The 15,248-nt window shown below is 43.7% G+C and overlaps 1 protein-coding gene across 5 annotated transcripts in view; it reads left to right on the top strand.

Annotated features, from left to right (window-relative positions):
* The first annotated feature begins 11,778 nt into the window (after positions 1 to 11,778).
* CUX1 (cut like homeobox 1) overlaps positions 11,779 to 15,248 on the top strand; it is a 358,739-nt gene continuing 355,269 nt past the window's right edge. For 3 of the 5 annotated variants that reach the window (XM_087717242.1, XM_087717240.1, XM_087717239.1), the window contains exon 1: positions 11,781 to 11,981. In XM_087717242.1, coding sequence (XP_087573368.1) covers positions 11,919 to 11,981 — 63 coding nt within the window. In that variant the 5' untranslated portion in view covers positions 11,781 to 11,918. Of the gene's footprint in view, positions 11,982 to 15,248 lie in introns of all 5 variants that reach the window. The other 2 variants (XM_087717238.1, XM_087717241.1) reach the window with 2 other exon arrangements.

Here is a 15,248-nt window from a genome sequence, read left to right as displayed (position 1 = left end):
TTTGGATACTGCTGGCTCCCTCTGCTAAGACACAGAGGAACACCACACTCTAGAGTCGGATACATCTAGACAAGGAGAAACCTTTATGTGCCTAATAATAAGTCAGGATCTTTTATGAGCAAGTTGGCAGAGGCCATAATAGCCTGTATATTACTGTAAGACAGGAACAAGCAAATACCTTGTGATTTAGCCGGTTGTATGAACCAGTTCTTAGGGTTTTTTTTATTAAGTTCTGAGGTCCCTTAATAAATTCTTAGCATACACTTAAACATTCTCTGGAATGACCTGCCTTCAGCCTTAGTTTCTTACTAGCATATTAACATCACAGAAAAAAAGGATCTTAGGCATGCTGAGCCAGACAAGAGGGGCCGACATATTGGAATCAAGAATGCTTCTATTTGTTGTGCCTGCCAGCGGCCAGAGAAAATGGTAGCACATTCAGAAAGTGAGGAGGTTGGGGAGGAACATGGGCCAGTTCTGGAGTCTGGAGAAAGCTCTGATGAGGGCTCTGTGTCGGAGGTAGAGAGGGGGCCAGAGCCACATGCCAGTTATTACCTGCCTTCAGAGTCAGACATCTGTGAGGCAGATGAACAGCTGGAGCCTGTTCCCAGTGTGCGCATGCACAGAGTTGTCAGACAAAGGGAACAGCTAAAGAACAAGGGTCGACTTGGGAGTAAGGCCACAAGTGACGGTGAATGAGCCTTTCCAGAGGAAATAAAAGAGGAGCCAAAGGGAAGTGAAGTTTACAGGAGACAATTCGTTCGCTTAATTGATTCATGACACTCCGAGACTCCTTGCTAAGTTTTGCAGATATTGGCTTGGCAGCTCTCCAAGCCAGATAAGGTCTGTGACTGTGAATCCTCCCTTGAAAGACTTTGCTGGATGTGAATGAGCAGAATTCACAGTCAATTAATAAAAGGGGGTTTTGTCAGGACAAGGAGTTTGCTTCATGCTCTTGGGAAGCCTGGGTCAGAACATTATCTGCACAGATTTTGAAAGTTGGAAGAATGTCTACATTCCTTAGCACCCTTTTAAAAAACAACAACACAGCTTTATTACTGATAGGGACATTTTTAAAAAAAATGCAGAAATCAACTGAATTTTATTTGAAGGATCTTGTAACTAGCCCCACTGCATACCCGGATGCATTTTCAGTGATACGTACTGCTTTCCTTAGGACAGTGTTTCTCAACCTTGGCAACTTGAAGATGTCCGGACTTCAACTCCCAGAATTCCCCAGCCAGCGAATGCTGGCTGGGGAATTCTGGGAGTTGAAGTCCGGACATCTTCAAGTTGCTAAGGTTGAGAAACACTGTCTTAGGATGTCACTGCCATTTATTTTCTTTTGCAGAGTTACTCACCTTTTGAAATCAGAGATTTTGCCAAGACAGAACTTCCGTCCTTACATAGATTAAAAAAAATAAACACAATTGGTTGTGTTCCTAAATTGCATAACACCATAAACTGCAACGTTTTTCTGAGTTGGACATTTTACTACCGATATGTGTGTCGTATCAGGGCGCACACTGAAAGACATATTATGCCAAGAAAATCCTTAAGGGCAAAAATTACATATGGTTTCATTTCATTTAAATCTAAGCTTAATTAATATTCAGTTGCATTGATTAAATACTGTAAAAAGGATTGCTCTCTACGTATTTAAAATTTTCCATCACATTAATGACTGATCCAGTGGCTCTCATTTGTGTTTTATAACATTCGCTCTGGTTTACAGACTGGAATGGCTGGGTCCACACAACACTTTTAAGCAAAAACCAAACAAGTTATTCTTGGAAAAGTGCATGATTTAGTAAGAATAAACAAAATAGGGTTCTTTGGTGCATTTCCAAGTTGCATCTGAGCCTGTAACTATTTTCTGAACTTTGCTAAAAAAATAAATAAACCCTATTCCTTCTTTATTTGCATAATTTCTCTACATTGCGATCATCTAACAATTTTACATCGATGCATTTCCCCCCCTTCTCTATCCTTAACTTGCTTTTCTTCATTATGTTTTTTTTCCCATGTCTGAAACATATCTGAAGAGAATCCAGGACTCTTTCAGCCCAACCCTCTTGCTATTAGATAATTTCCAGAATTAAGTAAAGCACGATGGATTATAATCCTGTCTTATTTTAAGAGCCTCCAGGCAAAGAGATCTTGCGGCTTTTCCTGGATGACTTCCATTGTTCAATAACCGGAAACGTTTCCCAATATTGGTCATGGATCCATGCTCTTTAGTCATGGACCGAGACATCATGCTGCCTTCAACGAGATGTCTTTCTCTACTATCTCAGGAAGAGAAACGAATCACTCAGTGGATTGATTTAAACCATGATGGTAGGATGCCAAATCTTCCACTGAATCTATATATAATAGCCTGATTTATGAGATGAGGGAAGGGTCGAAGTGTTTATCCCAGCTGTCAGCCCATAGAATCTTCTCCTTGAGGCAATGATATCCTGATGTTGCTTCTTCTTAAGGTTGATTTATAACTTCAGAAGAATCAAAGGGCCCAGTTTTCTTTGATTACTTATAAAAATGACTGTGATATGCCATGATGGAATTCTTTGTTATTGTTAGCTGCAAAGTCATGTCCGACCCATCGTGACCTCATGGACAATGTTCCTCCAGGCCTCCCTGTCCTCTACCATCCTCTGGAGTCCATTTAATTTCATGCCTACTGCTTCGGTGACTCAAGCCAGCCACTTCATTCTCCGCCGTCCCCTTCTTCTTTTGCCCTCAATCTTTCCCAGCATTAGGCTCTTCTCCAGTGAGTCCTTCCTGCTCATTAGGTGGCCAAAGTATTTGAGTTTCCTCTTCAGGATCTGGCCTTCTAAAGAGCAGTCAGGGTTGATCTCCTCTAGGACTGACCAGTTTGATCGCCTTGCAGTCCAAGGGACTCACAGGAGTCTTCTCCGGCACCATAGTTCAAAGGCTTCCATTCTTTGGCGCTCAGCCTTCCTTATGGTCCAACTTTCACAGCCACACATTGCAACTGGAAAAACAATTCTTTACCTGTCGCATAACCAAAAATGTTATACGCTACCCAAATCCAAGGTTTTGGCTTTCTGTCTGATGTTACATGTTTGCATTGGTTGGGAGAAGAAATGTGAGTAGCCTCCTGAAATGGTAAAATTCCAGCAAGCTGAACCACTTACTCCCTCTAAACATGCATTTTGCCTCTTGACTCCGTTTGTCATTCTTGCTGTGACCCAGGTAAACAGTTTATTTTCACTGGTTTTGCTGACAGCCTTTAAAGGCTTTGAATACTGCTGCCTTATGCCCTACTGAGTTTGATTTTTCTGTAAGCCAGGCTTCTACAACCTGACGCCCTCCAAATACACTGGACTTCAACATTCATGATTCACAGCCAGGTGTTCCAGACTGGGGAAGACTGCTTATTTCAACAAAATTATATTATTCCACAATATTTACTGCATTGCAGAAGGCAGATGACAACAGAATTAATATGACAACAGACTATCCCATAAAATCAAACAATAAAAATAAAAAAAAACATATAATTAAGCTAAGTGGTCTTGAAATCATCATGAGATTGCCCAGTGCTCAATAAGAGTTATTAGTTAAGTGCCTGAGAATCTTATACGGGTTGTCCTCAACTTACAATAGTTCATTTAGGAACCATTGAAAGTTACAACGGCACTGAAAAAAGTGATGAATTGCAGTTGTAAGCCAAGGAAACTGGAAAGATACACTACTGTAATTCCTACAATGGAGGAACGCAGAGATGGTATTCAGCAGGTTCCAACCAGTTCTGGAGAACCGGTAGCGGGAATTTTGAGTAGTTCGGAGAACTGGTAAATATCACCTGTGACTGGCTCCGCCCCCATCTATTCTCCACCTCCCGAGTTCCAGCTGATCGGGAGGAAATGGGGATTTTGCAGTAACCTTCCCCTGGAGTGGTGAGGGAATGGAGGGAATGGAGATTTTATCCTACCTCTGCTATGTCCACCAAGCCACACCCACCAAGCCATGCCACGCCCAAGCCACGTGGTAGTAAAAAATTTTTTAACCCTACCACTGGAGGAATGGATCGTAAAGATGATGGAGGTGACAAAAATGGCGGAAGTGATTGTTTTAATCAAAGAGAAGAATTTGTCTCGTGTCACTTCTATTTGCAAGCCACTTCTGGGTTTTTGCTCAAAAGTAAAAAAAAAAAAGATGAAACTTTGACTTTAGGATTTGATGATTAAAATTATTTCTTATAATCAAAACCTAAAGTGTTAGAAACTTCTAAAACTTCCTAACAGTGAGGACAACTAACCAGTGGAACAGCTTGCCTTCAGAAGTAGAGGGTACTTCCTCACTGAGGTTTTTAAGAAGAGACTGGCCAGTCACTTGTTTGAAATGGTATAAGGTCTCCTGCTTGAGCAGGGGAGTGGACTAGAAGACCTCCAAGGTCCCTTCCAGCTCTATTCTGATTGATTGCTTTTATTATAGAAATGTCTTGAATTGTTGTAAAATGTAAAGCCAAGGTTCAAGTCCCACCCCCGTATTTTACTGCATTGAAAAATGATTGAAAGTCAGTACTTTTTTTCTTTCTTTGCACCTTTCTCCTCCTTTCTTTCATTTTGTTTCCTTCTGTATTTTTATCTTACACTAAAATTTAAACAATAATAAAAAAAGAGTTACAGCATTAGATGCTGTTGAGTCAGACATGCAACTGCAGAAACAAATGCTCCGCAATTTTACATTTCAGGCACCGCAATATAGATTTAGATAGAAGGTATCAACAAATAAGGCATCCAGAATTATCAGGGGGCTAAAGAACTGAATCAAAAAGCATTGTTACAACATGAATGAAGAGTAATGTACATGTCCTAGGATAATATTGCAGGATCCAATCGGTGTCACTGAGTCGGTCACTGAGACCAGATATTTAGTCTTCCAAGCAGTGGTGGGATCAGAGGTGGTATTCAGCCAGTTCTGACAGGTTCTGGAGAACCAGTAGCGGAAATTTTGAGAGTGGAGAGGGAATGGGGATTTTGCAGTATTCTTCTCTGCCACGCCCACAAAGCCACACCCACGGAAGCGGTAGTAAAAAGTTTTGAATCTAGGACTCAAAATTTTACTAGTGGTTCTATGGGCGTGGCTTTCTGGGCGTGGCAGGGGAAGATTACTGCAAAATCCCCATTCTCTCCCCACCCAACTAACCTGCTTTCCAGCTCCCTTCTCCTTTTCAAGGCAACAAAAGAAGACCGGTTGGGAGGTGGAGGGGCGGCCATCTTATTTCCTGGTTCTCTGAACTACTCAAAATTTCTGCTACCGGTTCTCCAGAACCTGTCAGAACTGGCTGAATACCACTTCTGCTTCCAAGTTCTCAGACTGGTGCTGGAGCCCATCCTCAGGGAACTTCTCTATGTATGCAAACATGTATGCAGTCTGAGAGCTTGGAAGACGAAAACTCTGGTCCTGGTGACCGACTCGGACTGGATCTTGCAATCTTACAACAATTCAGGATTGTTTTAATTAAAAAAAAACAGTTAAAAATAGAAAGAAAATTATTTTTTTTAAATAGAATTTTAAAAAATGTACAAATATTAGAACTAGACCAGATGTGTCAAACACAAGACAAATATATGTTCAAAGAATGAGGTATGTGTAAATAGAGTTTGGAGTTTGGAGTTTATTCAATTTGTAGGCCGCCCTATTCCCCGAAGGGACTCAGGGCGGCTGAACAAAACCAAGGGAGGGGAAATTACTAAAAGTAAGACAAAGACAATCAGACAATACGAACAGTTTAAAAGCACAACAGACACAGCAATTTTGAGTAGGGGGGGGAACTCAACCCCAGGCTTGCTGGGACAGCCAGGTCTTCACGGCCGTCCGGAAGGCCTGAAGAGTGGAGAGGGTCCGAATCTCCACGGGGAGCTCGTTCCAAAGGGCCGGGGCAGCCACAGAGAAGGCTCTCCTCTGAGTAGTCGCCAGCCGATATTGGCTGGCAGATGGAATATGGAGGAGGCCTACTCTGTGGGATCAAATGGGTCTGTGGGAGGTAATCGGCAGAAGGCGGTCTCTCAAGTAAATAATAGATTGGAAAACACAAGGAGGAAAAGGGAATGTAAAATGGAAAACATAAAGACAGAACCGGGTTTTCTGGAATATCATCCACAAAATATGCCAGATGGAAGAGGAACAATAGAAAGAGGAAAGGAAGAGAGGAAAGGTAGGAAGAGGAGAGGAGAAGTGAGGAAAGGAGAGGGAAAGAACAAAGAGGAAAGGAGAGGAAGATAGGGAGGGGTAGGAAGAATAGGAGAGAGGGTACGAAGGGGAAGAAGAGGAGAGGAGTGAGGGAGAGGAAGGGGAAGAAGAAAAGGGAAAGGAGAGGAAGAAAGAAGACAGTGGAGAAGAAGGGAGGAAGAAAAAGAAAAGTAAAATAAAATAGGTGGGATGGTAAGCAAAGCAATCCCGATTATATATTTTAATTTTTATATGGAAAAATGAATGTTCAAAATTGTTAATACAAAATGGGATAATAACTATAAGAATGTATACCTGTAAATTTATGTTTGAGATTAAAAATAAAAAAAACTTTTTATTAAAAAAGAAAGACCCAGGGGCCAGATCCGGCCCATGGGTGTTTAGATCTGGCCTGCAAGGGCCCCCTGGAAACAGTGAAGGACTGCCCCGCAGTGCCTTTGCCAGTGAAAACGGGCTCCCAAGCTCCGTTTCCGGCTGAAATGGCCTCCTGCAACTCTCTGCCAGCAAAAAAAGAGCTTGGGAGGGCCACATGCGGAGCTTGGGAGCCCATTTTCCATAGCACAGCACTCGGGCCCCCACAGGCATCCCTGACACGAGTAACAACCCCCCCCCCCGCGAGGTCAAACACAATGTTGATGGAGCCCTCAATGAAATCAAGTTTGACACCCCTGAACTAGACCATTTGGTTAGAGATTTAGATAGGGGAAGGGCAGTGCTTTTTCTCATCAATTCCCCAAATCTAGAGAGATCCTTTTATAGCTCTCACTGCACCCCTGCTTTTTTAAAAAAAATCAACTTACTTGTTATAAGTCTTACCATTATCTGCTATTTCAAATATGTGAATATCTTTGAGGGAGTTAAGAAGTGACTTGAAGACTAAACTAAAGACTAAGCATTTTTTCAATTAGCCCTCTTTCACCAACAAATAAAAAAAAACCAGTAGCAACAGTAAAACTAAAGAGACAGCAAGAAAAATCAAGAAAGATAATACATGTAAAACTCCCTTTTTTATGATCCTTAATATGGGGTAGACAGAGTCAGGGCGGCTGATGGAGCCAAGCATTTACTGGCCGGATGCCCTTCCTGACACCACGTGGAATTCACAGAAGGTATTTTTTTCCCTTTGCGCACTAGAAGAGAAACATCTGCTGCTATCTAGAATTGAACTCTCAATCTTCTGAGTTGGAGGCGAGCGTGTTCAACATTAGGCCACCGCAGCACTCAAAGATAATATATATACAATATGCCAATTTTTTTACTACAAGTTTGGGCTTATATCCATTCTTTTGTTAACCTCTCAGGACTCTAGAGCTTGCAAGTATCGAATGTAAAAAAAGATGCAGTGGTTTGATTGCAGTCACTATTGCCATTGTGACTTTTTTGACACCCTCCGCACATCCTCCCTGAGTCAAGCCTGAAAATAGCTCTCTATCCATAAAAGCTGGGATTGCTTTGCAGAGGGGGAATAATCCAACAGAGGGGCTGTTGACCCATCAGGCCTATAGGTGTAGTCCTTGCTTAGCTAGATAGCTTAGAACAGTGATGAAAAAGTAACTTTGCAACCAATCTTGGCACTTGGAACTCCCACAGGTCTATGAAACAAAGGGAAACTGAAGTATGATTGTAAGTACAGTTGTAGGTTCACTTAGTGACTGCTTTGCTTAATGACAAAGAGTTCCCGGTCTCATTGATGGTTGCTAAACAAGGACTACCTGTATAGAGGTTGTGTTCATATGACTTGCTTACTGCTGCTTCTTTTAACCAAAGTTTACTCACGCCAGTAAACTTTGTTTCTCACAACCACCTTTCCAAATTGTGAATTCCAAATCATTGTCTGAAATCTGCAAAAATATCATTAGAGGTCATAGGGAGCTCTCTAGGAAGAGAACCATCCTGATGGGAGGTGGCTTAGCACTTTACCTTAGTCCAGGGGTGGGATTCAGCCAGTTTGGACCAGTTCGGGCGAACTGGATGTTAATTTTACATCCGGTTCATTGAACCGGTAGTTTCAAGGACTGGCTGGCCATGCCCACCCCACTCCTCCCAGGAATCTCCACGCGGCCCATTTATCATGACAGGTGAGTAGAGGACCCACATGGAGGCTCTGGGAGGGAGGAAATCGGGTCTCCTGGAAGTCCGAAAATGAGCCTATTTCTGGCCTCCAGAAAACCTCTGGAGTCTGGGGAGACCATTTTCGCCTTCCCAGAGGCTCAAGGAAAGCCTTTGGAACTCGGGGAGGGCGAAAACGTCCCCTTCTGCTGTAGTGCAGGAGGCTGAGTAGCCACGCCCATTATGGCCATGCCCACCCAGCAACCTGGCAGTGAACCGGTTGCTAACATTTTTCAATCCCACCCCTGCCTTAGTCTGAGCAACTGTAGGACAGTTGGTTTTGTTAGGCAGTTGCCGCCCCTGAGGCTTTTCCCCAGCAGCATTGCCCCTGGGAATCCCTGCCTACCCTTTTGCCCAGGATGGACCCTGCTTCTGAGGTGATGCTGAATTCTGTCCAGAGGTGGCAGAAAAGTGAGGTTTGAATAGGAAGGGCAGTTTCCCAAGGAAGAGGAGGAGATCGGGTTAGGCCAGGAGGTCCTCTCTGCTGGGCAATTGTGGCGAGACAATGAGCATGCAAACAAGGGTTCTGGTTGCAAAGAAGGCCTTTTGCCAGGCAAAAGGAAAGCAAAAGAAAGAAACAACCAACACACACACATCCTCCAGGGAGAAGAAGCAGCAGAATTTGTGCAGTTCTTAGTGGGATGGATTTCCTAGTTTATAATCCTTTTAGTTTATAATCCTTTTAGGCATGTTCCTAGAAAAATATTACATGTAACCCAGTGATAAAAAAACAAATATTAGTGTTTTGGTTAATGAAAAATGCTGCCAGTCAAGTGACCTAAGAAAATGGCCCTGTCTTGCATGTAGCTGTCTTTTGTAGTTTTTTATTTTTTGGAGAAAAAAAAACATTTAATGGCATACTGCAGTAGTCTTAATTGTTTTCATTTCTCCAGTCCCTAGAGCTCGTTTAGCGTGCAGTATGGGTTAAGGCATCTGGCTAGAAACCAGGAGACTGTGAGTTCTAGTCCTGCTTTAGATACAAAGCCAACTGGACTGGCGACTTGGACCAATCACACTGACTCAGCCCTAGGTAGAAGATGGCAAGGGCAATTACTTTTGAAAAACCTTGCCAAGAAAATGGCAGGGAGATTGCCAGGCACTCACCAAGAGTCAAAATTGATTCAAAGACACACAGATACACACACTTAAACAGAACTGATAATGTTGCCTAGTCAGATAATGAAACATCTGCAAGCAAACCACCAAACTCAGAGAGCATCTTGGACTCCACAAACATAGAAAAAGCTTCTGTGTTCTGGCTTTGGGGCTAATGAACTAGTCCTCATGTGATGCTGGTTAGTTTGAGTTTGAGACTCTACTTTAGGCAGAGATCAGTTGTTTCCAATTCAAGTAAAGTCTTCTTGGGGTCATTGGAAAATTCTCTTGAAATGCAAATAGCAGCTTTAGGGGACAACTTTTTTTTAAATCCAGACTGTTGTAAAATGAAAGAGTTTTAACTCTCTCTCCAATCCATTCAAGGTTTAGAATATGCCCTGCCTGTACCGAAGCTTCCATTTACATAACAACTAATGTTCCCATTAATTGCAGTTTGGTAGTAGTGCGGGCGAGAAAGATATGCAAACTCTTCCAGAGTGCCTGGAGGAAACTCAGACTGACATCCTACACAGCCTTACTAGAAAGTAAGATTCATGGAACTACTGGGACATGTCTGAATAAACATGCATAGACTTGTGTACCTGCCCCATCAAACTCATTAGCACTTGCAGCTCAAAAGAATGCGAGGCTTAGTTATATGACCTCAGCTTACGTTGTATGCCTGTACACCTATTCAAGCAGCGTTATTTCCACCGAAGTCATGCCATGCTTATTTGCTGCTGCTGAAAAAGAACTAGGATTGCAATTCAAAACGAAGTTGATTTGGGGTTCCAGTTTCAGCAGAAAGCTTCGCTGTGTGTGTGACATATGAGACACTAATAGGAATAAGTGTGCCTCCGGATGTTTGTGAGGGTGGGGAGACCGAAAAGAATCCTTCCATCCCAACTCATTTGGGGCTATAGCTTTGGGTTGCAAAAATCCAGACAACCATTAGAAGGAAGCAAAGAAATACCTAATTTCATTTATTAATGTCAATGTCTCCAATGTAATGTGGGGAGGTCCAAGGGTTTTTTTGACTTTGGATTTATGCCATATGCAGAGGCACATCTTCTAAAAGGAATGCAAGGCCAGAAGGATTCAGTTCAATTCCGATCAAATTCCACTGGGGTGACTTCCCATTGATTTAATATTTCTTTCACCCTTAACATTTTGTGTTTGATGGTTAAGACGCAGTGGCTGCGAACAAGATGTTGGATGAGGAGGTCGTGCATTTGATCAATGAATCATATATAATTCTGCACATTTATAAACACATATTTAAGCATGTTTGCAAAAGAGTAAATTTCACTGTTTTAAGATAAATGCATTCACCATTGCAATCTTTTAAATACAACCTAGGAAAGTGAAACCCAGACGAATTTTAATTATATTTTATGTTTCTAACTCCCCCCCCCCAAGAGGGGCTCTGGGAGGTAAATACTGTTGGACTACCCTTAAGCACTTTTCTATACTTTACGGTTTTATTTACAAGTACATGCCACTTTATGAGGGTTTTTATTGTACTTCCACTATTATCAAAATACATGTTGTATCTAGGTGGAGTGCTCTTTACACCATTGATTAAAAGTTTAAACTAGCTCTTTTAAGGACAGTACTGTTTCCCCCCCTAAAATTAAATGCATTTTATTTTTATCATTGATCTTTCAAACTCCCCCCCCCAATAGTTTTACAGTACAGCTATTCCACTGCGTTTTATAAAACGCACAAATAAATGACTCTTAAATACGACCCATGCCCACCCAAGCTCTATGTAAGAAAACCCAAAGACAACCACCGCCGCTGAAAGTTATCCCGCCCCCCCGCAAAAAAGTAAGGATGCAAATATTTCTAGGTGACTTTTAAAATGAAATTCAGACCAATTTGCATTCTAATACTTTTGTTATTTACGCCTCTATTCATGACTCTGGGGTGGCATTATATGTGCGTGCGTTAGTCCGCGTTCCCGTCTTTTTTTTAAAATACAGATCCATTACACATAGCAAGTGTGCATGCAGCGCGAGAGGAGAAAAGGAGGAGGGGGGGGGAAACCACCACAGAATAACTTGAGTCCCAAAGTCCAAAAAAAAAAAAAGAACCGTATAAAAGTGCGCGTCTTCTTGCGGTGGACACAAAGGAAGAGTGCCCGTTTCGCGAGAGATAAAAAAAAATGTCTGAAGTGAACCCATATTCATGTTCTCTCTCTCTCTCCCTGGGCTGGCAAGTCCAGCCCGCCATTCCGAGAGCTCCCTGTTTCGCCGGTCCGGGTTTTCCGCGCGCCCTCGACTTGCCTGGCTTTGCTGCCGGCCTCTCTCTCTCTCTCTCTCTCTCCTCTGAGCGTCTCGCCCGCTCGCTCGCTCCCTCCCTCTCTCTCTCTCTTCCTCCCCCTTTCCTCCTCCTCCTCCTCCTCCCTCCCTCCCCGTGCACTCTCCAGCCCCTCTCTCTCTCTCTCGCTCGATCCGCCGCTCACTTCTGTCTCAATATGTCTCAAGATGGCGGCCAATGTGGGATCGATGTTTCAATATTGGAAGCGCTTTGATTTACAGCAGCTGCAGGTCAGGCTCGGGGTCCGCTGGCGCGTGGGGTTCCCCCTCTCCGCGGGACCCCCTTTCCTCCTCCTTCGCCCTCCCCTCCTCTCTCCCTCCCTCTCTCTTCCCCCCTTTGCAGGCGCCCTGGGGAGGGGGGGCTCCCCCTTGTCTTCCCCCTTTAAGAAAACCTCCCGCCCCCCCTCCAAGAAAAAAAAGTCCGGGTATAAGCAGCCCCCCCCCAGTCCTTGTGGGTCGCCCCCCCGCTCCTTCCAAGCCCGGCGGAGACCCGGCGGTGGCGGCCGCCAGCCCTGCCCGCCTCCCGTCGCCTCTTTCCGCTCTCCCTCCCATCGATAACCCGGCGCCGGCGCCGCGATCAGAAATTGATCCTCTTTGTTCAATTCATCGATCCCAACAAGATGGCGCCGCCGCCGCCGAGGTGGCTTGTCCCGGGATGGAGGAGCCGCTTCGCCACCTCCTTCTCTCTCTCTCCCCCCCTCTCCGTCCCCTCGCCGAAGCGCCCCTTCCCCAAAACAGCATCACTCCGGGTTTCCTTTAAGCCTCCCCCCGCAGCCTTAGTTTTTATAAATAAGGGAGGACAAGAGAGTCACCGGGGGTGATACTAATACTAATAACAATAACGGGGAGCGGGTCTGCCCTCTCTTCCTTGAGTCTGGGTTATTTGTGCAGCCCCTTCCCCTAAATCCAGACGCATTTAATTCTTCCACAGCACTTTTCTTTAAAAAACACCCCCTCCCTAAAAGACTAGTCCCCTTTTTAAAAAGGAGGGAAGAGTGAAGGGTTTTTATTAATAACTGGAGATAGTGCCCCCCCCCCCTTTTCCGGATTTCTACTTATTTTGCACTCCCCCATCCAAAACGGACCTTACTTTAACAACACTTTTATTTAACAACAGCCCACAATTAGTATCTTTCAACAGTCCCACAGTTTGGGGGAGGGGGCTAGACTTAAGGAAATTTTACTTGAGTGGGAGGGGGGGGCTGCCTTATTTTTCTTTTCTTTTTTTCATCCCTTCATCAGATACCCCTATCTTTTTTTTTCTTTTTCTGTACCAGTCCTCCAATTTTATATAAAGTGAAAGAATTAAGGAACTAAAATCATCATAATATGTATTTTTAAAACAGATGCATGTGGATCTCTGCTTTTTTCTATTTTCTAGGTTGATTTCCCCTTCCAAAGCTGTGTGTTAAAGGGGGGAGGGAGGTGTTCTGGGGTTGCTTCCTTTCTTTGACTTTGTCATCCTCTAGAAACCCCTCTTTTTTATGCAGAGGAAGGAATATTAAAATAACCTGTAACGGAGGCAGTCTGACCTGTTTCTTTCACTCATTTCAAATCCCCCCCCCACTCCCTACTGGAATGAGTCCCTTTTCTTCTTAACAGGGACTAAATGTTATGGGATGGGGGAAGAAGTGGTAAAAGAAAATGCGGTAGATGTATTTTTATGTCCAGATCTTGTAATCTGTTTCTTTCTGCTCCAGCTCCTCCAAAAAAGCATTTTTCCTTCTGGATTTAACCCCCCCCCCCCCAAACACACGCACACCAAATGCATTACATTGAAGCTCGTGGGAAACTTTGCAAGGAGTTTATACACTGACCAGGGAAAGTGGGGGGGGGAAGCTACTAGGAAGGGATGGCTTTCCTGCCTCCCCAGTGTCAGAAGCTGCCTTATGAAGCGGGGGGAGAAGGACCCCCAATTTTTCTCCCTCCTCTGTCATGAAGCACCAACTTTTTTTCCCACCCTTTCCAACATGTCTTTTTTTTATCCTGATGGTAAACTAATGTGAATAGCTGGGAAAAAAATGTGAGCTGCCTTAATATTGGATTTAGCTACTTTTAAGATTCTGGCATTATTTTGTGGGGAGGGGTTCCTTCAAAGAGACTTTTGACCTCCCCTTCTTTGCTGGCTTATTTAATGTTTTAAGATTTCCCATTTCACTCCACTCAGTCAAATCTTTTTTTTGGGGGGGGGAAGGGGGGTTAATGAAGATTTGGAATATTGCCTTTCTTTTGGAAGAAACCCTATTATATAAAGCATTTTATGGTTTGGGGTTTGTTTTTTTTTCCTTTGGAAGCATTGGCTAGTACTAATTGATAATGAGTGTACTATATTTAGGTAAGTTCTACCCTTGCAGTTCTCTATTCACTCCCTCCTATTTTTATTAGAAAGGACATTTCAGTCCCTTTGTGAAAAAAATACCAATTTTCTCTCATTTTCCCCCACTCAGAGCATTTGGGGAGGAAGCGTTTCCTCCCACTTCTTCCTTTCCCAATTTCCCCAGAACGAGTTAAAAAGGGGGGAGGGGTCGAATTAGTTGATTCTTCTTTCATAGTGTGGGAAGGAAGAGAGAATGTGCAAGGTCAGGGGAGGACTTGTCTAATCCTGTTGTATGTTATGGGGTCCACTGTTCGCCTTTGATGTTATATTGTGTGCCAGAGAGAGAAGCGGGAGACGGAGATCTTGTAATGGGGGAGGACAAGGCAAGTCTGACATGGCTATTCTTCTCCCATGGAACCCCCCCCCCCAATTCTTTTGGTGGATTGGGAGAGGAGTAAAGAAATAAATCCTACTGCTCTGTGTTTGCTCTTAAGTAAATGTCATGCTTAAGATTGCAGCTTCAGGTTAATCTGAGGGATGGTCTTCTGTTCTGCTTACATGCGATGCTGGGTGCTTGGAGCAAACGGAGAGAACTTTTTGCTGGTTCTCTTGAAAGGAAGTGCTGGGGGGGGGAGCTCCTCTTTTGAAAGGGCCCCTTTCCTCCACCCGCTTTTTCCTTAAAACGGGATGGCTCCCTGAGTTCCAGCCAGGACGTCTTTAAGGCTCGAACTGACCCTCCTCAACCCTGTTTGTTTTCCGTATCATCTGTACTTTGGAAAGAAGGAGCATTCTCTCCTTTAGGAAAATTCCTCCTTTCAAAGTTTGAATTGAATCTTTAGAGGTGGTTTTGAGAATGGAGGGAGGCTACTCAGTAGCCGGACCTGTTTCTTTTTCACTTTATGTCATTTTCCCCTTAAATTGAAATAACCCTGCGTGTATGGCTCTTCTGTAGGATTGTGTGCTTTTATGTTCACCTGTCCTTTCTGCATTTTCAAGAGGCTGGGTTGCAGCTTGGAGAAGAGGGTTCTGTGCCATCTTTACTTCTCAATTGACATACTTTGCTGGAACCCCCCCCCCCTTCCTCTCCTTTCACACATTTTCCAGTTGTTACTTCGTGTGCCTGTGGAAAAGTTGTTTCTGCAAATTTGGAGGGGCTACAGAAGCCTCTGCATGAGGTGTCA

This window comes from Thamnophis sirtalis, unplaced genomic scaffold, assembly GCF_051295495.1.
Source record: "Thamnophis sirtalis isolate CommonGarterSnake01/CBP01778 unplaced genomic scaffold, rThaSir2_p1.2 scaffold_6, whole genome shotgun sequence".
NCBI classification, from domain to species: Eukaryota; Metazoa; Chordata; class Lepidosauria; order Squamata; family Natricidae; genus Thamnophis; species Thamnophis sirtalis.
This window is presented reverse-complemented; position numbering and strand designations above follow the sequence as displayed.